Raw genomic sequence first — 26,107 nt, forward strand, 5'->3', positions numbered from 1 at the left:
GACCCTGGAGTGCAAAAGCCAGTTCCACTCTGAATCAGCCGCCTAACCTTGGGTAAATCACTTCCCATCTCTGTGCCTTAGTTTCCCTCTTGTAAAATGGGAGAAACAGCAGCACTGACTTCCTAGGGTGCTTGTAGGGATTGAATGAGTTCACACAGGGATATGAAGTGCTTAGGATGGTGCCCAGCTTATTGTAAGCTCCAGATGAGTGCTCACTATTTTACTGTCATCATTAGGAGACCTATGAAGGCCACAGAGGGCCAACATTCCACTTCTGAACCGAATTGGACCTTGGCTTTACCAGTCATCCTTGTATTCAGCCTAGAAGAGCTTACGGCAGTCACAGGGCTTGCAGCCCACGCCTCTAACAGCGAGCCAAGAAGGCTGAGGGAAAAAACGAGTTAATTTCTAGCTCTTTTAAGGGAAAAGCACAGTCTTGACCACTTAGTCTCCAAATATGTTCTGATGGTTTGTCCTAAAATTAGAATTGATTAGGAGTCTTCAGAACACACATTTGATGGGAATCCCCACCTTTTAATTTTTTTTTTTTGAGACAGAGTCTTGCTCTGTTGCCAGGCTGGAGTGCAGTGGTGCGATCTCGGCTCGATGCAACCCTCTGCCTCCTGAGTTCAAGGGATTCCTCTGCCTCAGCCTCCTGAGTAGCTGGGACTACAGACACCCGCCACCACGACTGGCTAATTTTTCGTATTTTTAGTAGAGACAGGTTTCACCATGTTGGCCAGAATCGTCTCAATCTCCTGATCTTGTGATCCGCCCACCTCAGCCTCCCAAAGTATTGGGATTACAGGCGTGAGCCACCACGCCTGGCCTTAATTTTTTTTTTTTTTAAGAGAAAATGGCTACATACTTGGATGGGATATTTTCCCTTACCCAGAAGCGTGAAGGTCTTTTGAGTCTCTACCATTTCAGCTCGATCATTCACACCCTCAATGACAGTATTGCCTCCCATTCTCGTATAATTAAATTCTTCGGCACTCCCTGAAATCAAAAAGTAAGATTTGTTATGTCTGTAACACAGAAATTTGGACATACACATTTATCAGAAGAACAGAAGTTCATACTTAACGAGCTGTGTCATGCACTTTACACAGTTTATTCCATTTATTCCTTAGAACTCAGCATTACAGCCAGGTTTGGAGGCTCATGCCTGTAATCCCAGTACTTTGGGAACCTGAGGCAAGGTGCTTGCTTGAATCCAGGAGTTCAAGACCAGCCTGGGCAAAAGGGCAAAACCAAATCTCTACAAAAAATTAGCTGGGCGTGGTGGCACATGCCTATGGTCCCAGCTATTCAGGAGGCTGACGTGGGAGGATCACTTGAGCCCAGGAGTTCAAGGCTGCTGTGAGCCGTGCTGGCGCTACTGCACCCCAGCCTCAGTGACCCTGTCTCAAAAAAACAAAAACAAAACAACAACAAAAAATTCTACATAACAGACGCAGAAGCTGAGACTCAAAAAAGCGAAGTGACTTTCTCAAGTTCCAATAGCTGATGGCACACAATAATTTAAATGCAGGCCTAACTCTAAAGCTCATGGTTTTTGTTCCTGCACCTAACATTTTTATACAGCTTTACTGAGGTTTACTGACTGTACAATAAGCTGCATATGTTTAACACATACAATTTAATGAATTTTTGACATGCATATACTCTTATAAAACCATTAGCACAATCCGGATAATGACTCTCTCTCTCTCTCTCTATATATATATGTATATATATACACGCATTTATATATGTATATATATGTATGTGTGTATATATACATTTATATATATGTATGTATGTATATATATGTATGTATATATACACATACATCTAATGTTTAAATAGTAGAGGATCTTGCAGAAAGCCCTTCTGCAGGTTCGCTATTCACACTCTGTTTGGCAGACAAGGCCAAGGATATTACCTTCATGTGAAATCTGCAGAAACTTAGATTCTAAGAGTACAAGCAACTTCTCCAAAATTAGAGAGTGTGAGTTCAACTCCAACGTACTAGAAGTTATCTCCAACAATTCTCATCTACCAGCATAGCACAAATGGCTAAGGCAGGAGAGCCGTGACAGCACGGGGATCGGGGCCTTTTGTATTGAAGGACAAACAGCCCTGTGTTTTAGCCATCTCTGGAATATAATTAATTATGACTACAAATAATGAATGACCTTGAGCCATCAAGGAAGGTCAAATTATGATAGAAGTGGTTTGTTTTAATAAGTGGGTTAACATGTCATGTTCAAATAAAATGGAAAGTTTGGTGACACCACATGTTCCAGCTGTCAGGAGGTCTTATTCAGGTGGTTCTAGCTGGAGGACCATAAATACCCAATGAGCTATTTTTTTTTTTTTTTTTTTTGAGACGGAGTCTTGCTCTGTTGCCCAGGCTGGAGTGCAGTGGCACGATCTCGGCTCACTGCAACCTCCATCTCCCAGGTTCAAGCAATTCTTCTGCCTCAGCCTCCCAAGTAGCTGGGACTACAGGTGCGTGCCACCACACCCGGCTAATTTTTGTATTTTTAGTAGAGACAGGGTTTTGCCATGTTGGCCAGGTTGATCTCTAACTCCTGACCTCAGGTGATCCGCCCTCCTTGGCCTCCCAAAGTGCTGGGATTACAGGCGTGAGCCACCATGACAGGCCCAATGAGCTTTAAAAATAACCCTCAGGCTTAAGAGTGCCCCCTCTCTCTAAACTCATCCCCCCGGCCCAAATCCATCCCCTTAATTAGATGCACCAATTCTGTCCTTGAAACCAAAGAATCTTGTATCTTTGGGCAAATACTTAAAAAAAATATATTACTATAAGAAGAAAGTTAACCTAGAATGTAAGCCCCCATAAAAGAGAGACCCTTTCATACACAATCCAACACATACCCAATTTAAGATGTTTAAATTCCGACTGCTGTGCAGATGCACAAAGCTGATAGAAAATGTGGTAATTTCGTTCATTTTCCGACTGTAAGATAAAGAAATGTCCTCAAAATTACATCAAATCCTTACAAGCAAAAATGCCAGGATTTTAACTAGAGGGTCCTAGATATCTAATCTGGATAGATAATTCTCTGTCTGGGATGTGATCTGGCCAGTTCACAAGCAGGCCCTTCCTCTCAGCTGAGAACTGGGTGGCCTGAGATGGCCTTCCAAGTAACGAGCAACCCAGAGAAGGTGTTATTAAATGAAAATGTCCTATGAAATGGGAATGGCGTAACTTATCCTAGTGAAATTTTTAGAAACTTCCTGCAATACAAGGCTTATACTGTTGCTCTTCTCCTGGGCCAAAACGATGAAGAAATTTCTCCATTTACTGGCAGAAAAGCCTTTCTTTTAAAACCCTCTCAATAGCTCTGATCCCATTCGCTTCCTGATAGGAAAGCCAGTCTGTCAGCTTTGTCTATTTCAAACAGTTTTTGTACTCTAGAAAGAGATACTTGCTTTTTAAACTATAAGGATTTTGTAAATCCCCCAAATTAAAAAGTCGTTAACCTTTTCCTGCAGTCATACAACTCACCTGATATTACACCTATTCATCCATCAATTTTTAATAAACAGAAAAAAGAATCCAAACTGCAAATGAAAGACAAGAAAACCCTACTCTTCGACTCACAGCATAGTGTGGCTTGCCTAAGTATGTATAATAAGTATGTAAATGTAAATAATGCTCAAAAAGTTGGGGAAAAGGAAATTTAATACTTACTTGAAAGACAACTCTGGATTTCTCCAGGAGGTAAGTTCTCATGTTGGCTCCTGTAATTTGATTTTGTTCATCAAAACTGATTTCTGTGTATTTCCCAAACCGACTACTATTGTCATTTCGGGTGGTCTTGGCATTTCCAACAGCCTAAAAAAAATAAGACTCTTTTGAAATAACAACATTAAAAGATTTTTGCCTCAAAATTATTGGAGGAGTTTTTAGTAAAATGCAATCCTGTACCCTAGGGGAAGGTCTGATTGGCAGAGGGAGGTCTGGGAAAAGAAAGCAACCCCAGGCTGGCAGGGAACATGACAAATCAGAACATGAGCCTGCTGCTCAAGGTTCTCCTTGGTCCCACTGGCAGACACTGGGGAGGACCAGAAAGAGCACAGGTTCCGATGTTTCAGGGTCCTGGGTTCTATCTTCGCTATCTGTATAGTGTCTTAAAAGTTAATTCACGGCTGGGTGCGGCGGCTCATGCCTGTAATCCCAGCACTTCAGGAGGCTGAGGTGAGAAATTCACTTGAGGCCAGGAGTTTGAGACCAGACAAGGCAACACAGTGAGACTCCCGTCTCTACAAAACATAAAAAAAAAAATTAGACAGGCATGGTGGTGTATGCCTGTAGTCCTAGCTACTCAGAAAGCTGAGATGGGAGGATTGCTGGAGCCCAGGAGTTGGAGACTGCAGTGAGCTATGATTGCACCACCGCACTCCAGCCTGGGTAACTTAGTGAGACCCTGTCTCAAAAACAGACAAACAAAAAAGTTAATTCATCTTTCCAGGTCTTAATTTATCTATCTGTAATATGAGAATCATAAGCAACTCACCGTTATGAACTGAATGTTTGTGTCCTCCCAAAATCTTCATGCTGAAATCCTAACCCTATGTATTGGTATCATAAGGTGGGCCTTCGGGAAGTGATGATGTCACGAGGGTGGAGCCCCTGGGAGTGGGATTTTAATGCCTACATAATAGGGATCCCAGAGACCTCTCTTGCTCTCTTTCTGCCATGTAAGGGTACTGTGAGAAGACAGCAGTCTGCAACCCAGAAGAGAAGCCTCGCTAGAACCTGACCCCTGCTAGCACCCTGATCTTGGACTTCCAGCCTCCAGAATTGCGAGAAATAAATTTCTGTTGTTTATTAGCCACCTGGTCAATGACACTAAAGTATACTATACTAAAGTACATTATATTTATTATTATAATAGCAGCCCAGACTGACCAGAACACTTACAGAGTAGGGAGGATTAAATGAGAGAATATGAGGTGCCTCAACTCATTCAGGCCCCAAATACCTATGATGCTCAATTAAAAGTTCACATCTTTCATCCAACCTTTATTCCAATCCCTACTCCTTACTGCTTCCCTACTCAACCTTTCCACTCAACCAAAAAACTGCTCCTTCCCATCCCTCCCACTCTCTGGGCAGGATTTTTGCTTTTTACTTACGTTCTTCAATTTCATCTCTCCTCTGCCCCTCCCCACCCTCTCCTGAGCACCCTCTTTCTAGATGGACTCCTGCCCAGGTCATCATGCTGCCTGCCAACATGTATTTACTGAGCACCTACTATGTGCCATGCGCTCGGTAAACAAAGGTAAACCAAATAGATATAGTCCTGCTTTCATGGAGTGTGCAGTCTAGTAGAGGAGACAAACCCTAAACATTTACACAAAATTATCCAATGGACATTTAACTTGGCACTGGCTCTTGATAACTTTTATTTTGAGACGGGGTCCCGCTCTGTCATCCAGGCTGGAGTGCAGTGGTGCAATCTTGGCTCACTGCAACCTCCACCTCCTGACTCAAGCAATCTTCCTACCTCAGCCTCTTGAGTAGCTAGGACTACAGACAAGTGCCACCATACCTGGCTAATTTTTTGTATTTTTGGTAGAGATGGGGTTTCATCATGTTGCCCAGGCTGGTCTGGAACTTCTGAGCTCAAGCAATCCACCCACCTCAGCCTCCCAAAGTGCAGGATTATAGATGTGAGCCACCGCGCCCAGCCTTGATAACGTTTCTATTGGTATCTTGGATTGTAATTTATGTTTCTAAGTAAGTCTATGGCTCTGAATTATGAGCTTTGCAGTGTTTCTTAGTACCCCCCCTACATATGTTTCTATTTAATTTTAAAATATTCTTACATTAGGTTAGAAGAATCTTACACTTGGAGATTGGGTCTTATTCTTTTCCATCACTTCCCACATTAGCTAAGCAGTGGCTTCAACAGAGTAGATTGTCTGATAAATATTCATTGAGGATTTTGATTTGAGAAAACAGGGAGAAGAAGTCTAGTAGTCTAATGTTCTTAATTTTTTGCTTTGCTTCCAAATAAATTCAAATCAATCCTCTTTCTATTTCGCGGGGCAGCTGAAGTTGGCTTGCAGGACCGTCCTCTGTGCCTTTTGGGTGCCTCTTCTTCCTTGAGGACTGTCTCCTCACCCCCCTGGGCACTGTCACGGTTGGCCTTGCCCACTCTCTGTCCCAGTCAGTAGTGTGCTGATGAACTGGCTCTCGGGGAGGGCAGGAGGAAGAGTCTTGACATGTGGCCTTTGACAAGGCAGAAGGTATAAATACTCCTCCCCTGACTGATGTCAAACTACCAAAGGTTTATCAATCAGCTTGCAAAATTCCTGAATATTTTAACAATCAGCTCATGAATGCTGATGCCAGCTGGGTGGAGAACACCAGCGATTTCAGTGTACCAGTGATGTTTGGTTTCCCCTGGGATGTAAATGTAAACAGACGACTCCTGGAGTCTGATGGTAGATTTCCAGCCCAGCAGGTAGAGCAGGAGAGAGCCTTGAAATTAGCAATTCTGCCCCCATCTCCTTCAAATCCCACCAGCCAATAGGCTTCCTGGGTCTTTCCTGCCCTCACTTCTTTAGTCTTTAAAGGGTGGGAACTTGAATTAGCCACGAGAGCACACAAACCAACCAACCCCCATTTCCATCACCAACACATGGCTGCCTTCCGCAGTGGTACGCACCTCGGTGATGGGATTGGATGCCAGGACCTTGTCTTCCACGTGAGCGTTGCTGCCCGATTTGCTGACAGTGGCAAAGTACCTCATGGCATAGCGAGCCGACACTGTCTTTCCAGCACCTGACTCCCCACTTACAATTATGGACTGATTTCTGCTGTTTCTAAAGCAAATAAAAGTTTTCAAATATTAGTTTCTTCCCATTAAAGAGGCAATATGTGCTAATTAAGACAAATGCGGACAAGACAAAAGAGGGAAACTGTTTTGTTACTCTACTATTTTTAAATCTCAATCAATTTCCTTCTAGATTTTTTTTTCTATGTGATCGTGCACAACACACAATTTTAAAAGTTCACATCTTTCATCCAATCTTTATTCAAATCCCTACTCCTTACTGCTTCCCTACTCAACCTTTCCACTCAACCAAAAAACCACTCCTTCCCATCCTTCCCAATCTCTGGGCAGGATTTTTGCTTTTAAACTCTGTTCTTGAATTTCATCTCTCCTCTGCCCTCCCCACCCTCTCCTGAGCACCCTCTTTCTAGACGGACCCTGTGCAGGTCATCATGCTGCCTGCCAACATGTATTTACTGAGTACCATGTCGAGGGGCCCCAAGACCAACCTCAGGTTCAATGACCCAGTAAGAGGACTCACAGGACTCAGCATATAGTCATCCTCACAGCTAAGACTGATTGCAGCAAGAGGATACAGAGCAAAAGCAGCACGGGTAAAAGGCACACGGGGCGAGGTCCAGTGGAACCCGGATGCAAACTTCCAGGGGTCCTCTCCCAATCGGGTCACACAGGACACATTCAATTCTTCCAGCAAAGAATTTGACGGCACATGTGAAATGCTGGCTGCCAGGGAAGCTCATTAGAGATGCAGTGCCCACCTCCTGACTAGCACATGCCAATATTCCAGACTCCCAGAAGGCAAGCAGGTATTCAGCATAAAGCACATTATTTACACAAACAGCTTGAGTTTAGGTAAAATGAGCCACTTTTTCAACCAAGAAATGTCAGGAACTGTCATGAAATCAGAGGCTAGCCATGGGCCACCTTGCAAGCAGGCCTCTAAAGATAGCAGCCTCAGGCCTTATGTCAACTCCTTTCTGCACATCCCACTTAAATATAAAAACATTTCAAAGACATTATTTTGAGAGCAATTATTCAAAAGATGCTTGGGAACATATGCGCTCTGTAAGCCAACATGCTCTGTTATATAATTTAGAGATTTTTAAAAATGCATTAAACTTTTCATGTCATAAGACTGTGATGGTGGAAGCTTCTAACATGGTGGATGTGGCACCGCTCACATGCCAGGTGCTGGGTGAATACAGATTCTCATTTAAGCTTCACGAAAATCCTACGACATAGATATCTCTTTTACAGAAGAGTAAAATGGTGACTCAGGGGTGGAGTGACTTGACCCAGAGCACAGAGCCACAGCCTCTCATGTAAATGCTAGAACAGACTTTGGGCACAGAGCCCCAGTCCAATATTTTCATTTCAAAGAGAAGATGAAGACTCTGAGAAGTGAAATGACATGCTCAGTGTCCCTCAGGGCATAGAACAGGGCTTTAGTAATCCCAGCCCTGTTCTACAGCCCTGAGGGACACTACCTGTCTAGCATCAAACAAGGCCAACATGAGCCTGCTTTAGGCTCCGTTCTGTTATGGCAGTTACACAGATAGACCTCCAAGGAGAAACTGGCTCTTTAGGGCTGAAGTGAGCACAGCCCTACAGTGCCAAAGAGCTCATCCCACCGATACCCAGACCCTAATCACCACGATACCTGGGAGACCTGCAGGGAGCCAGGGAAAAACCTCAGAACCACAGGGGTTTTAGGGTTAGAAGTAATCTTGGTGCAGCAGAAGCTGCTAATTCTCTACCTAGTATGCATTTGCATTCTCCTCTTCCTTCTTAGAGACTAGGCCCCAGTGGCCAGGCAGTGCCCCTCTGTGCATCTGAAAGACTGCACATCCCAGCCTCCCTACGTGAGTGAGGTCTGCCCAACGAGCTGTGAGCAGAAGTGCTTTGTGGGGCTTCCGGAAAGTCTCCCTAACCTGGAGGGCCATACCCTTCCCCTCATATGCCTTGTTACCTAGAATATGGAAGAAAGAGGTGAGCACTAGCTTGTCCCTGAGGATGACGGCCCCACCCCAGGGACAGGGAGCTGCACGGCACCAGGTCTCTGATGACTCTGAAGAAGCTCAGTCTAGCCCCAGACTGCCCATCAGACATCTGTGCAGGAAAGCAGCATGTGTTCTACCTCACATAAGCACCACCTGCCCCCTCATTATAAGCAGCAGAACCAGGAATGGGTGCCCTCTGAGAGTCCAGCTCACAGACGAAGACATAAAGCGGAGGGAGCTCAGGAGCTGCGGCTGGGGTTATACAGTAAAGATTTAGGTAAAGAGTCAGCAGGTCCAGGTCCTGTGCCTCAGATTTCCCATCTGTGAAATGAGGGCAATGAAGTCAGTCAACTTCACAGGAGTGCTGTAAGACTCAAGGGAGACCACTGTATGTGAAAGTTCTTTTGCAAACTGTAAAGGCAGCTACAAAGATAGAGTGGTGTTTTTATTCTCCATACTTTACAGATGAAGACACTGAAGCCAAAAGTGATAGTTATGGGAAAAATAAACTAGAGTTTAAAAATCTGAGCACAAATACCAGATCTGCCTTTTACTTGCTGCCTAACCTGGGTTGGGTATTCCCTGAAGCTGTTTACTGCCCAGACATTTGCATCGTGGGCTATTCTGAGGCCATCCCAGATGATATATGGGAATGTGTGCACGGTGCCTCATTCACAGGAGGCTTTTCATACATGTGCACTAGTGAAGTGAGAACTCCACAGGGCCCTACAAACACCTAGCAGTGAAATTAGGATAAAATTCCAAGTCTCCTGCACCTAAAACCTCCTGCAGCTGAAACCCCTGTCATCAGATCCTACTTCCTTGAATGGGTAAAAAAAAAAAGCTTAAACGTCTCATAGCAGAGAATCAATCAACACTCCTCCAACCAAACACACTGCAAGAAAAGCATCTGCTATTCCCAGACTGGTAGGACTGACTTGACTACCTTGAAGGAACAAAACCCAGGAAACTCCAGTCTTGACAGGTCAGGTACATGGAACAGTCGTTTGCTATTCATCCCAGGTAGTCGGCTCAACAAAGCACCACCTCTGGCCTATCTCTTTTAATGAGCCCAACCTAGATATCTCCCCTCCACTGTGATGGTCTGGCAAATGCAGGGAGCACTGGCAGAGCAAGGGGAAGTCCAGCTTGGCAGGAAGCTACCTGGCCATCTGCTTGTATGCCTCTTCTGCCACGGCAAATATGTGTGGGTCCATATCACCCATGTTCTGCCCGCTGTAGGCGTGGATGATGGCATCTCCGTATATTGGCAACTGCTTGTAAGGATTCATGGCCACCAAAATGATTCCTGGGGAAAGATGTTAGATGCAGTTAAAAGATTCTTACTGCCACATGCATCTCCAGTTTTTTTTTTAAGAAACCCCCGCTCTGTCGCTTATTAAACCTGCTGTGTGACTTTGGGCAAGTCACTTCATCCACTGAATTAATTCCCTGCCAGTCACCTACACCCTCGGGCTGGTCTGATGGTTGGTTGACAGGACAGGTAGAAATGCTCGCAAACGGAGAGGTTTTTGCAATTTGCAATGTAAGTAATATCATTGCCCAAAATAAGTAATAAATGTATGAAATCTGATAAGAAACTCAAACACAAGCTTTGTTACATCTCTTTTTCTCGGTAGTCCAGTCTTAGTTCTTGTTGAAGATTCTCCCCACCTAGACACTTCTTTTTACAACAAACTCTGGGTGCTCAGTATAAACGTAAAACAACCAGGAGGCTCTAGACAGCAAGCTTACATTCCAGTGCCATTCCTTACTTCCTAGAACTGCTCTCCTTACCACTGTAGGTGTAAATGAGTTTGGATTCTGCAAAGCGGATTCTGAGGTTGTGGAGCACCGCGGGTTCATGAAGATAGCTGAGAGCCGTGAGGTCATTCTCGCCCACGAGGATGTCAGGATTCCGAAGTGGAGGCAGAGATTCTGGATTGACAGAATAATCCAGCTCCTATGGACAAAGATAAAAATTAAAGCTCTGGAAATAAAGGATTTTTGGTGTTTCTGTTGAAGCACTGTCCTTTGTCCTATCCACTCCTCCATCAGAGTCATCACTGACATTAAAAAGCAAATGTATGTATAGCAACAAGAAAATCACAGCTGACTCCTGGAATAATGAAAAGTAGGAGCAGGGGACTAGGGCACTGGCTATGTGCACTGGGGCAAGTCACTCACCCTCTCTGGGCCTCACTTCTCTCATCTGCGAAGAGGAGCTAGAGCAGGGGTCCTTAGAGCTACAGTGGCCTCAATAAGGGGTGTTGGGGAAGCTACACGGGCAGAGATCCAGGTGCCCCATTCCTGAATCTCCCACAGGGGCTCTACCTGTATGTGGTTTAAATGTTGAGGCCATGCAAGTTTTCATTTGAAAACAAGACGCTGCAGCTAAAATGACACAATGACCTAAGGTCTCTTTAACTCTAAGGTTGTTGAGTCTCTGCTCAAAGTTGACACACTTGGTGGTGACAGATACCTAAAGGAGTCCATGCAGGTGGTGGTCTCTCCGTGAAAGGCCCCTGGTGCAGGTGTCTCCTGTCTGCAGTGGCCCACATGCCCGACGGCTCACAGCTCCCCCAGCAGGGCTGTCTATTCCTATCATTCTCAGCCCTGGGCCAAGGAATTTTCCCAGGCTTGCTCCTCTTCTGCTAGATTTAACTTAGTATTCCCAAAGCAGCTGCCTTCGCAGAACGAAGGTGAGGCGAGCATGCCCCGTGGCATCTGTGCCACAGACGACTGGGCCTTTCCAATGTCAGAGTATTCTAATTCCTACACTCCCATTTCACCGCTGGGGGAAGTGAAGCCCAACTAAAGCGACTTGAGCAGGTTACCCAGCATACTTGTTTCTCTTCCACCTTCCTAGGCTGCCTTCCTGGTACTCAGTCAGTATCTCTGGATTCCTTCTGATCTCTGGTCCTGGACCAGCTCCACAAGGTGGCCCAGCTGCCCTTCAGCAAGTGCCACTGTGCAGACCCCATGCCAAGCACTCGGCATGGATTGTTTCATTTAATCCTCAAAACTGCCTTCCAGGGAGGACGTGACTACCCCAACCAAGAAAGTCAACGAGACAGGTTCAGAAAGTTGGAGTTTGTTGTCCAAGGTCACACAGCTAATCTGGGCCTCACTCTGAAGCCTGTGCTCTCTCACTAGCACAATGCTTCCTTGTCCATGGCAGGGGTTTTGCTGGCTGGTTGGTCTGTTCTGCATAAAGCGAGCAGCTCAGGGCAATCCACAACTGGACACGGATCCTCAGGCCAGCTCCTGCTCCCCTGTTACCAATGCAATTGTATTGTGACCTAACCCCGACCAGAATATTCTCAACCTAAACACTTTTGAAAATAAAATCAGGAAAAATGCTTCTCATACATACTGACTTCCCTTGTCTCTGTTTTTCTGTTGTAAATCCACAACCCCCACTTCTGGTTTGGCCTCTGTGTGTGTTATGTGTGAAAGCAACAGGGAGACAGAAAGAACAGACAGTCTTTGGGGGAGGGGAGAAAATGTAATGAACATTATGTTGACAGGTGGAGGCAGAGGTGACATTTTCCTACAGCACACAGGCCTTGTCTCTTACAATATTGACAAAGGGTTGAGCTAAAGAGCGGTCTGGCTGCTCGCCATCCTACTCGCCTCTGCAGCCGGGTCAAGGCCGGGAATGTAGCCACCTGAAGCCCTGCAGATATTACCAAAGCAGCAAACTGCCACTGCAGCTGCTGCCTTGAGATTTTCCTTCCCAGACAAAGCCATCTGATCCCTAATCAGAGCCCAGACTGTGCACAGGAGACACTCAATAAAAACTGCGAGGAGCTCCTGTTGGAAAGGGAAGCCCCGGGGAGCAGGAGCCTCTTCCCAGAGCTCCTGCCTTCAAACATGCACACAGGATTGTCTCATCGCACTTCAGCAACCCTGGGACAGTGCATAGTCATTACCTCCTTTGTACATATGGGGAAACTGGGGGCCTGCTGCCAAAGACTTAACAAGTGGCCATGCCAGGATCTGACGCCAGACCATCTGATTCTAGAGGGTCTGTCTTTAACCGCTGTGTTCATCTGCCTTCCCAGGATCTCAGGAAATGTCTCCCAAATCCAGGACAGTCTGATTAGAAGTAGTGTGTCCTGTGCCTGCAGAATCCATTTACATGCTTTGTCAATTAATCCTCACATGATGCTCCCCAGACCCACCTCTGGGATCTAGATGGAGCACAAATCCCCTGCCCAGTTCTCTACCCAGATACTTGATTCTAAACCCGTCCAGTCACCCTAGGCTACTAATCCAGTGGGATGTCACTACAGCAATGGTGGGCAAGGACAACTCATGAGGGACACTTAGAGCAAATGCAAAGTCTTCAGAAGCTGCGTCATCAGAAGGCACATGCAGCCTTGCAGGGAAGCTCCTCACTAGCTCATCCCATCACAGGAGCAACTGCTAAAGTTCATCCTCACCTCCCCCTCACCACACCAGCACCAACAGAGGCACCTCATAATGTCACACAAAGCTGGGTGTCCATGTCTTCTTGTCCCTGCCACACTCCCTCCCTTACACATTTCTATACATCCGTGGACCGACTCCCTCCAGTCTCCTCCCACTCCCCCCTCTCCCTGCCTATTTTCTATCTCCCTCTTCTCATTTTCCTCCCCTTCCTGTCTTGATGTTTTTCTCTACCAGTGTCTGCCTTAGGCTCAAACCACTTCTCACCAAGTTTTTCATCTTTGCCCAATCTCTGGGCTGAGACCCAGGAAGCCAAAATGGCGAATCACTTTTCAGCACTCTCCCAGTAATGCTGGGTGCCTGGAAATGCAGTGCTGTGGCACAGACCTGGCTCCTGCAGCTGGGCCCTCATTACAGAGAAAGGCCCGGTGGATGCAGGGCAGCACAGGGGCGGGAGGGAAGGAGTACAGACACATCAGTGAGTCCTGGCACCAGGGGGCCGTTTGGGGATGGTGCTGGTGCCCACTCGTGCGCCCTCCCCTGGGTGCCTCCCACAGGGTCCACGTGCTCCCATCTTCACACACACCCCAGCTACCACTTTACACATCGATGTAGCTGTGAACAGCAAGGACCCTCACCGTTCCATCCTCCAGCAGGAGTCGCAGGACCTTGTCACCAACTCTGTAGTCCTTGGCTATTTCAGCAGACTTCCAAACTTCTTCAGGATCGGGAATCCAGACCCTGTTGTACTGATCAACAGGACGAGAAAAGCTGAATTTCAGGACTTCCAAAAGCATGGATCAATGCATGGTTAGACACAGGAAGGTTTCTTTCTGTCCACTAGGTCAGCTCCTTCATGAGGAATACGTCTACCTAATTTTGCTTATGAGGTGATCTTTCATGCATCTGTGATGCACCACGCCTGGCTGCCTCAGTTTACAGGCAACGGAACTCCCAAAGCCTCCTAGATAAACCTTGAACACTGAAAGCCTGTACCCGGGAAAGAAATCCACGAGTCCCTTAATGGAAACATCTCACGGCTGTCTACATGGTTAGAGGAGAGGGATTTCTTTCACCACTGATTTGACTATGGAACTCTGGGCCAGACACTTAACTTCTAGTGTCTCATTTTTCTCATCCATAAAATTGGCACAATACCTATTTCACCAGTTCCCTGGGAGATTAAATTAGACTTCGTACTTGAAAGAACTTTGTAAAATGCTATGAAAGTATTGTTACAGCAATGTCATCATAATCTCATCACACTGGTGGGCTGCCAAGGATTCCCACAGTGGGAAATGCAGAAGTCCAGACACAGCCACCCAGCTCAATTCCCAGCAGGCAATGGCACGCCTGGCTCAGCACCGATGTACAAGTCTTTAGGTAGAACCATGTTGCTGTGGGCTGAACTGTGTGTCCCCCAAATTCATATGTTGAAACCCTAACCCCCAATTGACTAAATCTGAGAATGGTCTTCAGAAGGTAATTAAGGTTCAGTGAGGTCATGAGGGTAAGGCACCGACCCAATAGGATTTTTTTTTTTTTTTTGAGATGGATTTTCATTCTTGTTGCCCAGGCTGTAGTGCAATGGCACAACCTTGGCTCACTGCAACCTCCGCCTCCCGGGTTCAAGTGATTCTCCTGCCTCAGCCTCCTGAGTAGCTGGGATTACAGGCACCTGCCACCATGCCTGGCTAATTTTGTATTTTTAGTAGAGTCAGGGTCTCACTATGTTGGTCAGGCTGGTCTCAAACTCCTGACCTCAGGCAATCCACCTGCCTCAGCCTCCCAAAGTGCTGGGATTACAGGCATGAGCCACCACACCTGGCAGGATTTAAAAATTAGTGTCCTTATAAGAGACACCTGAGAGTTTGATGTATTTTTTCTACAATATGCATCTATTACTTTTATAATCAGAACAATAAATATTAATCTTTAAAGGCAAATATCAAAATATAAGCCCCCCCCTCAAAGAATGGTACATAAATTCTGTGATAAGAGACACAGTAACTTTATTTATGGTGGCCAAAAACTGGAAACAGACTAAATGCCCATTAATGAGAATAAAAAAAAAAAAAAAACACCTGCAGAATACCCATACAATGAAATACAACTTACCCATAAAAAGGAATGAACTACTGATGTAAGCAAAAGCATGGGTGAGTCACCAAAGCACGCTGAGTTAAAGAAGCCTTACACAAATGAGTACCTCCTATGTGAGTCTCTTCAAATCAAGTTGTGGAACAGCTAAAACTAATGCATGCTGGGAAAAAATTCACAGCAGTAGTTGCCTCTGAGGGTGGGTGGGGCCAGGGAGTGACTCCAAAGGTGTATGAAGGGATCTTCTGGGAGTGATGGTAACATTCTGTATCTTGATGGAGCTTGGGTTACATAGGGGCTAAGCACTTTTCAAACCTCAGACAATGCAGACTTAAGATTTGTGCATTTCACTGTCTGTAAATTTTACACAAAAAATTAAACAAATATGGAACTCTAGTTAATATGCATACTAAAATATTTAGAAGGTGTATTGATATATGGTTTACTCAAAGATGCTTCAAAAAAGTGAGATGAATTGAAGGTCAGATAGAAGGAAAGAAAGATGGATAGACATGGGATACAATGAATATGGTAGAATGTCCACACCAGAATCCAGGTGGTAAAACAGGTGTTCACTATAAAATTCTTTTTCTTTCTTTCTTTTTTTTTTAAGAGACAGGATCTAGTTTTGTGGCCCAGGCTGGAGTGCAGTGATGTGATCACAGCTCACTGGAGCCTTGAACTCCTGGGTTCAAGTGATCCTCCTGTCTTAGCCTCCCAAAGTGCTAAGATTACAGGTATAAGCCATTGTGCCTGACCTGTAAATTTCTTTCAACATTGTATTATGATTAAGATGGTCATATAAAAATGCTGGAGGAAATAAATAATAAGAATAAAACAGGCTGGGCACGGTGGCTCACACCTGTAATCCCAGCACTTTGGAAGACCGAGGTGGGTGGATCACCTGAGGTCAGGAGTTGGGAGACCAGCTTGGCAAACATGGTGAAACCCCGTCTCTACTAAAAACACAAAAATTAGCTGGGTGTGGTGGTGCACGCCTGTAATCCCAACCACTCTGGAGGCTGAGGCAGGAGAATCGTTTGAACCCAGGAGGTGGAGGTTGGAGTGAGCCAAGATCGCACCACTGCACTCCAGCCTGGGAGACAAGAGTGAAACCCTGTCTCAAAAGAAAAAAAAAACAAAAAACAAAGTTCACAGTACAAGTACTAGACTAGGACAATGTTGGATGAGGAACCTATCTATTTGTTAATATAAATCGCCTTACTTAATAAAACAAAAAAGTCACTGGATGGATATCAATCATGACTAACCCTAAATCATTTGAGTTGCTTTAATCCTTAACAGCTAGCAAAAAGCAGAAGCTTGCCGAAACGTGACATGGATGTGTAAGTTTTGAGAGAGTGAGAATGGAAGAATGACCTGGCAGGCAGTGACACACACTCCTGTTCAAATAGGAGGATGGAGGCCTCATAAAGAAACACACAGACACGCCTGTCTCAGGCACACACATCCACACCCATCCTTGTTGCCACGGGCTACACAGCTCCTACCCCAGGTCTGCTATTGAAAACATTTATTACTAACCTCATGAAGCTCACTTCATTAAAATGGATTAGGATTGAGGTCCTCATAAGAGACACCTGAGAGTTGGATGTATTTTCTACAATATGTACCTATTACTTTCATAATCAGAACAATGAATGTTAATCTTTAAAGGCAAATATCAAAATATATGCCCCCCAAAAGAATGGTATATGAATTACCAAATTTATCAAGAATTGGCCACTACAGAGTCTCAGAACTGATTATCTACTCCAAGTTGTTTGTCAAACTCCTTTTTACAGCTGCAGAAAGCCTACTTCAAAAGGAAGTTCTGGCCAGGCGCAGTGGCTCACGTCTGTAATCCCAGCACTTTGGGAGGCTGAGGCGGGTGGATCACCTGAGATTGGGAGATCGAGAATAGCCTGACCAACATGGAGAAACCCTGTCTCTACTAAAAATACAAAATTAGCTGGGCGTGGTGGTGCATGCCTCTAACCCCAGCTACTCGGGAGGCTGAGGCAGGAGCATCGCTTGAACTCGAGAGGCGGAGGTATCTGTGAGCCAAGATCTTGCCATTGAACTCCAGCTGAGACAAGCGTGAAACTCCGTCCCAAAAAAAAAAAAAAAAAAAATTAAGTTGTGACAGCTGGCTAAGCGAAGCAGATGAAAGTGGAGGTGTTCTGATGGGAGCCGGAGCCGAGAGCCCTGGGGGCCTTCCAAGGAAGCGGGGCTCTGAAAAGCAATGTGAAAGTCACTAGGCCAATCAATCCTTTTGTTTGACAGAGCACCTAACTGAAGCCCAGAGAGAAATAACTCACCAAACAGCACACAGAGTCTCAAAGGACCAGGACTCCAGCAGAGCTACGGCCTGTGACTCCTAGTTTGAACTCCGTGTTAATTAAGCGAATCTGGCCCTGAAAGTAATCCTGAACTCTGAACTGCAACCATCTACTTGAGAGTCCATGTGCTCGCCTAACTATAATTTAGGATTGGTTTCAGCTAAAAGTGGTATTAAATGGCAGGCAGTATTAGGACATACGTAAACACTGGCGGCCTCTCTTCTGAAGACCAGTGACTCCTCAGCCCAGTACCCCAGGCCACCCACACCCTGCGATCCTGGTGCCTCTGCTGGCATTGAGTGCCCTGCAGCTGAAACCCAGCCTGGTAAGTAAACACGGTGAGTTTACTTAGCTCTGGGTAAGTTCCACCCATTCATTCGTGTACTCCTCCCTCACATTCCTCTACCCACAAAGCAATGCTTCAGACTGGAGGAAGAGCTAACTTTACAGCATTCATCCAAACAGATGCAGTCCGCAGTCCATGCAAACAATGTAACCAGCTGTCAACTGACCTCCAGAATATGGGGCCTTCCCATGAGGCAGGAGTCTGCGGACGGGGATGGAACGGCTTGCCAAGCCCTTCAGCAGAGCCAAGAAAGAGAGGGCCACCTCCCAACTTTCCCGAGTGCCCTCCCATGCCAAGGCGCCAAGCTGAGGCAGAGGCTCGGGACCACGGAACCTTATGAGCTCAAGACCATGCCAGCCACCCCCCCAGGCACACAGGGTGAGATGAGAACAGCATCTTCTCACACCGCCTGCTTTTCTGAGGGATCTTCTGGCATCAGCCACAGAAATGACTTGAAGACTTATATGGAAGATGGGACAAGATGGGACGACATGAGTTTCCCTCCTAGAACCGCTTTCTGGACTGGGAGTGTCCACACTCCAGGTCAGCCAGGCCAGATCGTCACACCATGCCCCTCTCTTCCTCCTCCTCTTCACTCGCTCCTCACGGGCCCCTCCCCTGGCTCCCCTGCCCCTCCCACTCTCCTCCATGTCCGTATCTCCCAAGGTCCTTCCCAGCCTCTTCTCACGATAGGCTGTTTCTGGAGAGTTCCACCTAATTCCACAGCTTCTGCAACCTCCTGGCACCTGTGCATCTGAGACCTCCCACCCAGATCGTGCACTGGAGCTCTACACATTTCCAATTGCCTCCAAGATGTCAGCCCCTAAATGTCCTCGTAGACTCATAAATTCCAAACTCCAGTGATGCTGACGCTCCTCCTTCCTAGCTCTCTTGCCCCTCATGTCAGAAGCCTGGGACAGTGCTGGGCGCCCCTCTGTGTCTCCACCCCAACAGCCCAATGGTCACCAGGTGCTGGAAAAGACTGCCTTTTAAAAGCTCTCTCCTGTCCGCCTCTGCCCACCAGCCCCCTTGCCATGGCCATAAGTCAGCCCCCAACCCTACCCCCACCAATCTTCTCTTGACTGGTGCAGCAGCCCCCGGAGGCTTCCTCAGCCAGGCTGAGCACCAGGTTTCTTTGAGCAGACAGACTCTCTCATCCGTACTTGATTGGAATTCCTGTGGGTGGGGCCTGGCAAGAGAAAAGCTTTGAAAATCAACCCCCACATGGGTTTTGAGAAAGAGCCAGGCCTGGGCAACCAGCATTCTGGCCGATTTTCCTACTCAGCCCTCACCCTCTTTTCAATCCACCCTCTGCCTGTGGCCACCCAAAACCACTAGCACCTTCTGGAACACGGCAGGCCTTCTTTGGCTTTCTGCTGTGTACTTCTGTTCCTTCCACCCTAGCCCCACCCATCCTCTCCCCATCCAAGAGCAAACAGCTCTGAACAGTCTGGAGTAGCTGGAGACACTCCTCATCTTGGCACTCTCCTTGCCACTTGCCATCTAGCAGAGCTGGATGCTTCCCTTGAGTGCTCTCTGCCCCTCCCTCAGGTATCTGGGCTGCCTCCCATCTCCCCCACTGGCATTTGAACTTTAAGAGCCTAGTCTTTGTGCTTGGAATCCAACGCAAAGACTTCCCATAACTAGCACTCCATAAACAACTTTTGAACAAAAATTCAAATTCCCAGTGGTTCAGTTGCACCAATTAAAGACTAAACTTAGTATTTCAGTCTTTTCATCCCTTTTTTTTCTCTTTGAACTACCCATACATAATACAATGGATACATTTAATTTTCCAGAGTTGTTAATGGTGTATAGAAGTCTAAAAACTATTTAGAATTAGCCAAATTAAAAAAAAATCATTACACTGAAATTTGACCCCATTTTAGACAGCGACCCTGGACTGATAGCCAAGACACTTCTTTTGACCTTGCACATCTGAGTTTCAGCAGAACTTTGAAGATATTTGTGAGTTCCTCTTGCACAAGTGAAAGAAACAGATGGAGGAATGACTATAGTGAATCTGTCACTAAACAGTCATAACCTGAGTTCTAATTAGTGAGCAAAAGCAACCTTTAGAAAAAAAAAAGGTCTCCAGAGGCATACCACAGAGCTCTACCGCCTCCCTTTTCAGTCAACATTTTCACCAGTATTGTAGATGAAAAAACAAAACACATGTATCAAATAAGCAGATGAAATGATTGATTAGCTAAAGATGATCAAGATTCGAAAGGTTTTTACAAGCTACAGAAACGTTGGGCACTAAATAAAATGGAAAATTTTGTAGGGATAAATGTAAAGTCTGTATTTAGGTAAAAAAAAAAATCAACCGTATTATAATAGCATCAGTATCTGAGTAACCTTTATTAAGCATTATGTGTCAGGTGTTGTGCTAAGGATTTTACACACATTAATCCTCATAGTGACCTCCTCAGCTGGTAAGCACGATTCAGTCCATTGTACTGGTGTGGAAACTCAGGTTAAATAACTTGCCTGGTGTCACCCAGTTAGTAAGGGGCAGGACCAGCACTTGAGTTGACCCACCAGGGGCAGAGCATGTACCAGCTCTGCTTAAAGCACTAACATAATGCCAGGATGCACTGAGGGATGCTCACAAGAAGTTGCACTGTACTCATGGCTGAGCAGATCAAGGCTAGAGAATAGTGCCACTAAAATGAGCATCAAGGCGTGAAAATTCACCCAGAGGAAGGTGGCCTGGATGCTGAGGGTCTGGAATGATGCTGTCGGAGAAATGGTTGGTGGCACTGTCACTCTCCTCAAGCCCTCTGTCCTACCCACCCTTCCTGCTCAGCAGCTGTCAAGCTCTCTGGGCTTTCTTCCTTCTCTGTCAGTATCTCTGAGCCTTCAACTCCTGCCACTGTGGCCTCAGGCCCTCACTCCTTTCCGAGGTTAACCCATGCCTGGTGCCTTTCTTACGTCTTCAAACTGCACTCCTCTGCTGGTTTCCTCCCTTTAGCGGGTCATGTCAGAGTTTCCCTTTCCCCTTCACAGTTCTATCCAAACAGAAACGACGCCAGGGACCAAACCTAGTGGCCAAATCTAACAACCCATCCCCAGCCTTCATCCTCGTTGACTTCTCTGGAGCTACTAGAAAGAAAGACCGTCCAATCTTTAGGCAGTGATACATGTGGTCTTTTTTCTTTGTTTGCATATTTTATGGGGTTTTGTTTTGTTTTGTTTTGTTTTGAGACGGAGTTTTGCTCTGTCGCCCAGGCTGGAGTGACATGGTGCGATCTTGGCTCACTGCAAGCGTCGCCTCCCGGGTTCACGCCATTCTCCTGCCTCAGCCTCCCGAGTAGCTGGGACTACAGGCACCTGCCACCACACCCCACTAATTTTTTGGTATTTTTAGTAGAGACAGGGTTTCACCGTGTTAGCCAGGATGGTCTCGATCTCCTGACCTCGTGATCCACCCGCCTCGGCCTCCCAAAGTGCTGGGATTACAGGCGTGAGCCACCGCACCCGGCCGCATATTTTATGTTTATCCTCACACAGTATATACAATTGTTGTGCCCCATTTTTCACATAACCATGTTTTCATGTTATGAACTCTTCAGAAATAGTACTTTTAATGGCTTCATGCTGTTTTACCATGTGAGTCTTCCATAATTTACTTAACTTTACCCCTCTTGCTGGACACTGGGATTGGTTCCAATTTAGTTATTATAAGGAAAAATATAAATAAGCAGGTGTCAGGAGAGGTAGCTAGAAAGTGGATGAACTTCTCACAAGCCCACTGTGTGCGGGGAAAAGGTCAGATCCCTTGAAGAAGAGGAAGATAATAAAGGCGGTTGAATCAAGGTGGTGGTGGTGAGAGACACTAAGAACAGAGGTTTTCAACTCTGGCTCCATCACTTGTGTTACCTTAGCAACTTACTTGACCTGAGCCATTTCTAAAAGTGTGACATCATCTAACACACAGAGTTGTTTATTCAGATTAAACGAGATGGGGCACATGAAACTCTGAGGATGGCATCTAGCACATAGAGATAAAAATAACATCATCCATATCATCGTCTCCATGGTCCTAGCTATTTCTGTAAGCAGAAACGTTCAGTCATGCACACAGATGCACATCAAACATTTATGAAGCCCCCACTGTCCCCTGCTCACTGAAAGCTCTTGGTCAATGGTGGAGACACAGAGTTCACGAGCTGTTAACAGGCAATATGGAAGGCGCCGTGTGGAGGGGCTAGCTGCAGAGGCTTTCTCAGAAGAGGTCCTGCTCAAATTGAAGGTGGAAGGTGCAGGTGCCATGAGCAAAGGTGACAGACACAGCCTCAGACAGGTGGAGTTCGTGTGCCAAGGCGCGCAGTGGCAACGTGCAGGCAAGGCATTGAGGGAATGGCAAGGAGTTTGGCAGAGCGTGAGCCAGCTAAGAGCAGGAAGGCAGGGAGAGAGGCAGGACCTCGTGGCTGGTCAGTGAGTCTGAAAGCAATGGGAGCCTCTAGAGGTGGTCGAGCAGAGAATGCCAGACCGGCTCTTCTTAGAGAGATTTCAAATAGGGGAACTGCTGCTCTGAACATTTCTAAGGCATGGCACCTGTAGCTTTTAAAAAGAGATGGATGATTTTACACCTCACCTGGCAGCGATTGCTCCCCTCACCAAGACTTCTCCCGGAGTTCCCTCTTCCCTGTTCCCACAGGGTGCCTTCCAGCTCCCCTGTTTGCTCCTCCTCTGGATGGCTCCATCTCAGCCCTTCTGCTTCCTCTCACTCCTCGCACAGATGCATTCCCTGCTGGCCTGTCCCTCGCTCTCTTCTCTGTCTGCCTTCTCCCACTTTGGTGAGACCTCAGTGTCTTGTTGGCTTCAGTGACCACCTCTGGGCAGAAGACCCTTGGCAGGGCCCATCCCCTCCCTCTGACGCCTCCCACCCTGCAAGTCACCTTCCCTTGGAAGTCCCCTCACCCCTTCAACCCCTGCAAATACAGAACTTGCCTGATGACTTTCTTAAGAAATATTTCCTCCTCATGCCACATCCCGAATTCACTCAAGGGCACCACCCTGCTGTCTCTCATATAGACTCTAACCTCAAATGTCATCCTTGGCTGGTCCCTCCAACCCCCACCCCACTCCCCAGTCCAGCCTCTCAGCCTCACCTGCCTCCACCCTCCATGGCCAACACTGCAGCTCTAATTCTTCTCCAACAGCTGGAATGACCTGAGAATTCAGCTACGTGACCCCGGCCTCTCTCCTCCACAGCCCAAGGGCACTGCTGGCATACATAACAAATCTAACAGTCCTAACACACCACCCTGGATTCTGCCAGCCCCCACTCAAAACCCACACTGGGGAATAAAGCCCTGACCTCGCACTCTGGCTGCCATGGCCTTCCCCTTCCCACCTCTAGAACAGACAAAATGGGGGCTAACTGCCCACCAGGAAGGGAGGTGGCAGCCTAGGAACAGGTGTCTACCTGGACACAAGGTCGGTGGGGTTGGCCATCAGGCTGCGTCAGTCTCTGGGATTCTCAGATTCTCATTCCCTCCAAGCTTGTACCTTTAAACTCCTTCCTATCAGTTTTCTTACATTGTGCCTGGTACTTACTAGACATTTAATAAATATTTGAGGTTTGAGGCACCTGAAAATAGGGGTGCTTGCACCTGTGTGTTTCTGCTTCTGGAAATACTGTCACCTCAAATAGGTTCAGCAGCAGCATTTTTCTCTGTCCTCCAAAGTATCATCGAAGACTAGTCCAAGACTTTTCTTTCACTTCCAGTAAACTGAAGGCTGAAGAAGCGCTGTTGGCTGTCTGAGGGCTCACACTCTCACTGGTGAAAATATTCTAGAACAAAACTAGGGCAATTCAAACACTGTCCATTTAGAACTCCAGTTAATGGAGATGCACTAGAGGAGAAATTACAGTTCGGTTGCTTTGTGTCCGGACTGTTACTAAGTAATCAAAGTAGAAGAAAAACGTTTGCTTAAACCATTGAAACATGATTTTTTAAATGACTATCTTTTCTATCTACAGCAAAAGCATCTTTTAAAGTAGAAAGCTAGAGCATGTGTCCGGGGAAATGGGTGGATTCTAGTCCCACTCGTCTGAATACTGAGGTCTCTAGATATCCCCAACTGGTGTATAGGAGGATCAGGCTTTATGGCTATTCAAATGGATTTTTTTTTTCAAAAGTCCTAACACTGTCACACTCTTTATCCAAATAATTACCCAAGCCCATCTCAGAGGGTTTGGGGCGTATGTGGGAACGCTGCCCTTCCGAGGTAAGAGGTGGAGCCCCAGCCAGCAGAAAGGAAGCTTCTGAGGAATGCTCTAGTGTTTCCCAGAGTCAGGGTATATGAAAGGCGCTTTAGAAACTGTAGTGTTTGTACTGTTGCTAACAGTACAGATGTTAGGCAAAGAGCCTACGACTGCACCTCGTGGCCCCTGGGCTCCCCAAGCGCTTGGTGCCACTGCAGTGCCCTCAAGCCTGTGACCCAGGCTGCTTCAGCTTCTGATGAGCCTACATGCACGTTCACGCACTTTGAAGACAATTCTAGAAAGCAGCCCGAACACTGCGGCCATAAGCTTCTATGCCAACTCGTTCAAGGGGGTCCCAAGAGGGGCCAGGAGACTGGCCGGCGTCTCAGCTTCCTACGTCCGCATGGGCAACTCTGATTCCACCCGTGGTGTGGTAGGAAGGGACCCAGGCGCTCCAGTCCCGGGAGATGGGGACGCACGCGCGACCCCTGGGCACTGGGGATTCTAGGCCCCGAGGCCGGAGCGGCGGAGGGGGCGGCCCCTCCCGCAGGGTCTTCCCACCGCAGGGCACCCAGGCGGAGCGGAGCCAGGAGGGGGCTTACCCGCGGGCAGGGACGGAGCACGCCGGGGCCCTGGAGGGACGACGCTCGCTCGTGTTCCTGGTCCCCGCGGCCCCCAGCGCGCGCCCGCCCGCCCTGCAGTGTCAGGTGCGCAGGTGTGGCCCGGGCGCCAGGTCGAGTCAGCGTTAGCAGGGCCGGCTCCCCCACAGCGCTCCCAGGAGCCCAGCGGACCCTCCTACCTGCGTGTACAGCTCGGCCACCGCCATGGGCAGGAGGGGCCGGGGCCGGGCCGGGGCTGCCGCACGTGCGAGGCTCGGGGGCTCGGCCTGCGGCGCAGAGGCCAGGCGCAGGAAAGACCGCCACGGAAATCACCGCCGGGCCATCTTGCCCAAAGTTTTCCAACGGCCTCCTGTTCCCGTTCCCGAGTTGGAGGCGAGGGGAGGGGGCAGCGGCGGGATTGGTCCCTCCAAGCCTGGCCCGGCTAGTCCGCGCTGCCATTGGCCGGGGCCGGGCGGCTGCACCTGGCGGGAGCGCGGGTGGAGAAGGCTGGGGCCCGGGGCGCGCTGCCAGGCAGGAGCAGATGCATCCGGAGGCTGCCCGGCCCGAGTGTTAGCTCCTCAAAGAGCAGAGGATACGACCATTTAAATGGAAGACCCAAGGGAATCAATGTACTGAACACAAAGAAAAGTGTTGAGTCCAGCAAGGTCATCGTATTCAAAATCAAATACAAAAATAAGTAATGGTCCTTTACATGAGCATTGTCTATGCAATACAAGATATTTACAATATTAGTGAAAATATAAAGTATCCAGAGATTACACTCGCAAAAATGCCCTTGGCCTTTGTGGAGAAAATGTTTAAAATTCTCTTAAAGAGCTTAAAAGAAGGCCCAGGTAAACGGGATACATGCCATTTTCCTGGCTGGGAATATTTAATATGGTCAAGGTGTCACTTCTACCCAAATCAATATATATGCCTAATATATTGGGGTCAGAATCCTACAGAACTTTTGGAGAATTGTACAATGATTCTATATTTCATATAAAATAAAAGCCCTGTATAACTAAGACAATTCTCAAAGAGGAGAGATTTGTCCTGCCATATATTTAGGGACATAACAAAGCAGTAGTCATTAAAACAGTGTGACACTTGCATGAGAACGGATACGTGAGTAATGGAACATGCTGGAGCCCCCCAGGGCCCTACATTATATGGTAGCCTTAAGGACCAGATAGGGAAATAAAATTTATTAGATGGGCCCGTTATATGGAAAAACAATAAAAG

General features: G+C 47.0%; 1 protein-coding gene across 4 annotated transcripts in view; it reads right to left on the bottom strand.

Annotated features, from left to right (window-relative positions):
- The window catches only part of MYO5C (myosin VC), a 105,080-nt gene extending 79,823 nt beyond the window's left edge, over positions 1-25,257 (bottom strand). For 2 of the 4 annotated variants that reach the window (XM_054531489.1, XM_063716156.1), the window contains exons 1-8: positions 25,063-25,241; positions 13,894-14,004; positions 10,619-10,784; positions 9,986-10,130; positions 6,693-6,849; positions 3,707-3,850; positions 2,887-2,968; positions 892-999 (exon numbers count right to left, since the gene is read on the bottom strand). In XM_054531489.1, coding sequence (XP_054387464.1) covers positions 892-999; positions 2,887-2,968; positions 3,707-3,850; positions 6,693-6,849; positions 9,986-10,130; positions 10,619-10,784; positions 13,894-14,004; positions 25,063-25,089 — 940 coding nt within the window. In that variant the 5' untranslated portion in view covers positions 25,090-25,241. Of the gene's footprint in view, positions 1-891; positions 1,000-2,886; positions 2,969-3,706; positions 3,851-6,692; positions 6,850-9,985; positions 10,131-10,618; positions 10,785-13,893; positions 14,005-25,062 lie in introns of those variants that run through there. The other 2 variants (XM_024232524.2, XM_054531490.1) reach the window with 2 other exon arrangements.
- Positions 25,258-26,107: the final 850 nt, after the last annotated feature.

The sequence above is a fragment of the Pongo abelii genome, chromosome 16 (assembly GCF_028885655.2).
Source record: "Pongo abelii isolate AG06213 chromosome 16, NHGRI_mPonAbe1-v2.0_pri, whole genome shotgun sequence".
Taxonomy (NCBI): domain Eukaryota; kingdom Metazoa; phylum Chordata; class Mammalia; order Primates; family Hominidae; genus Pongo; species Pongo abelii.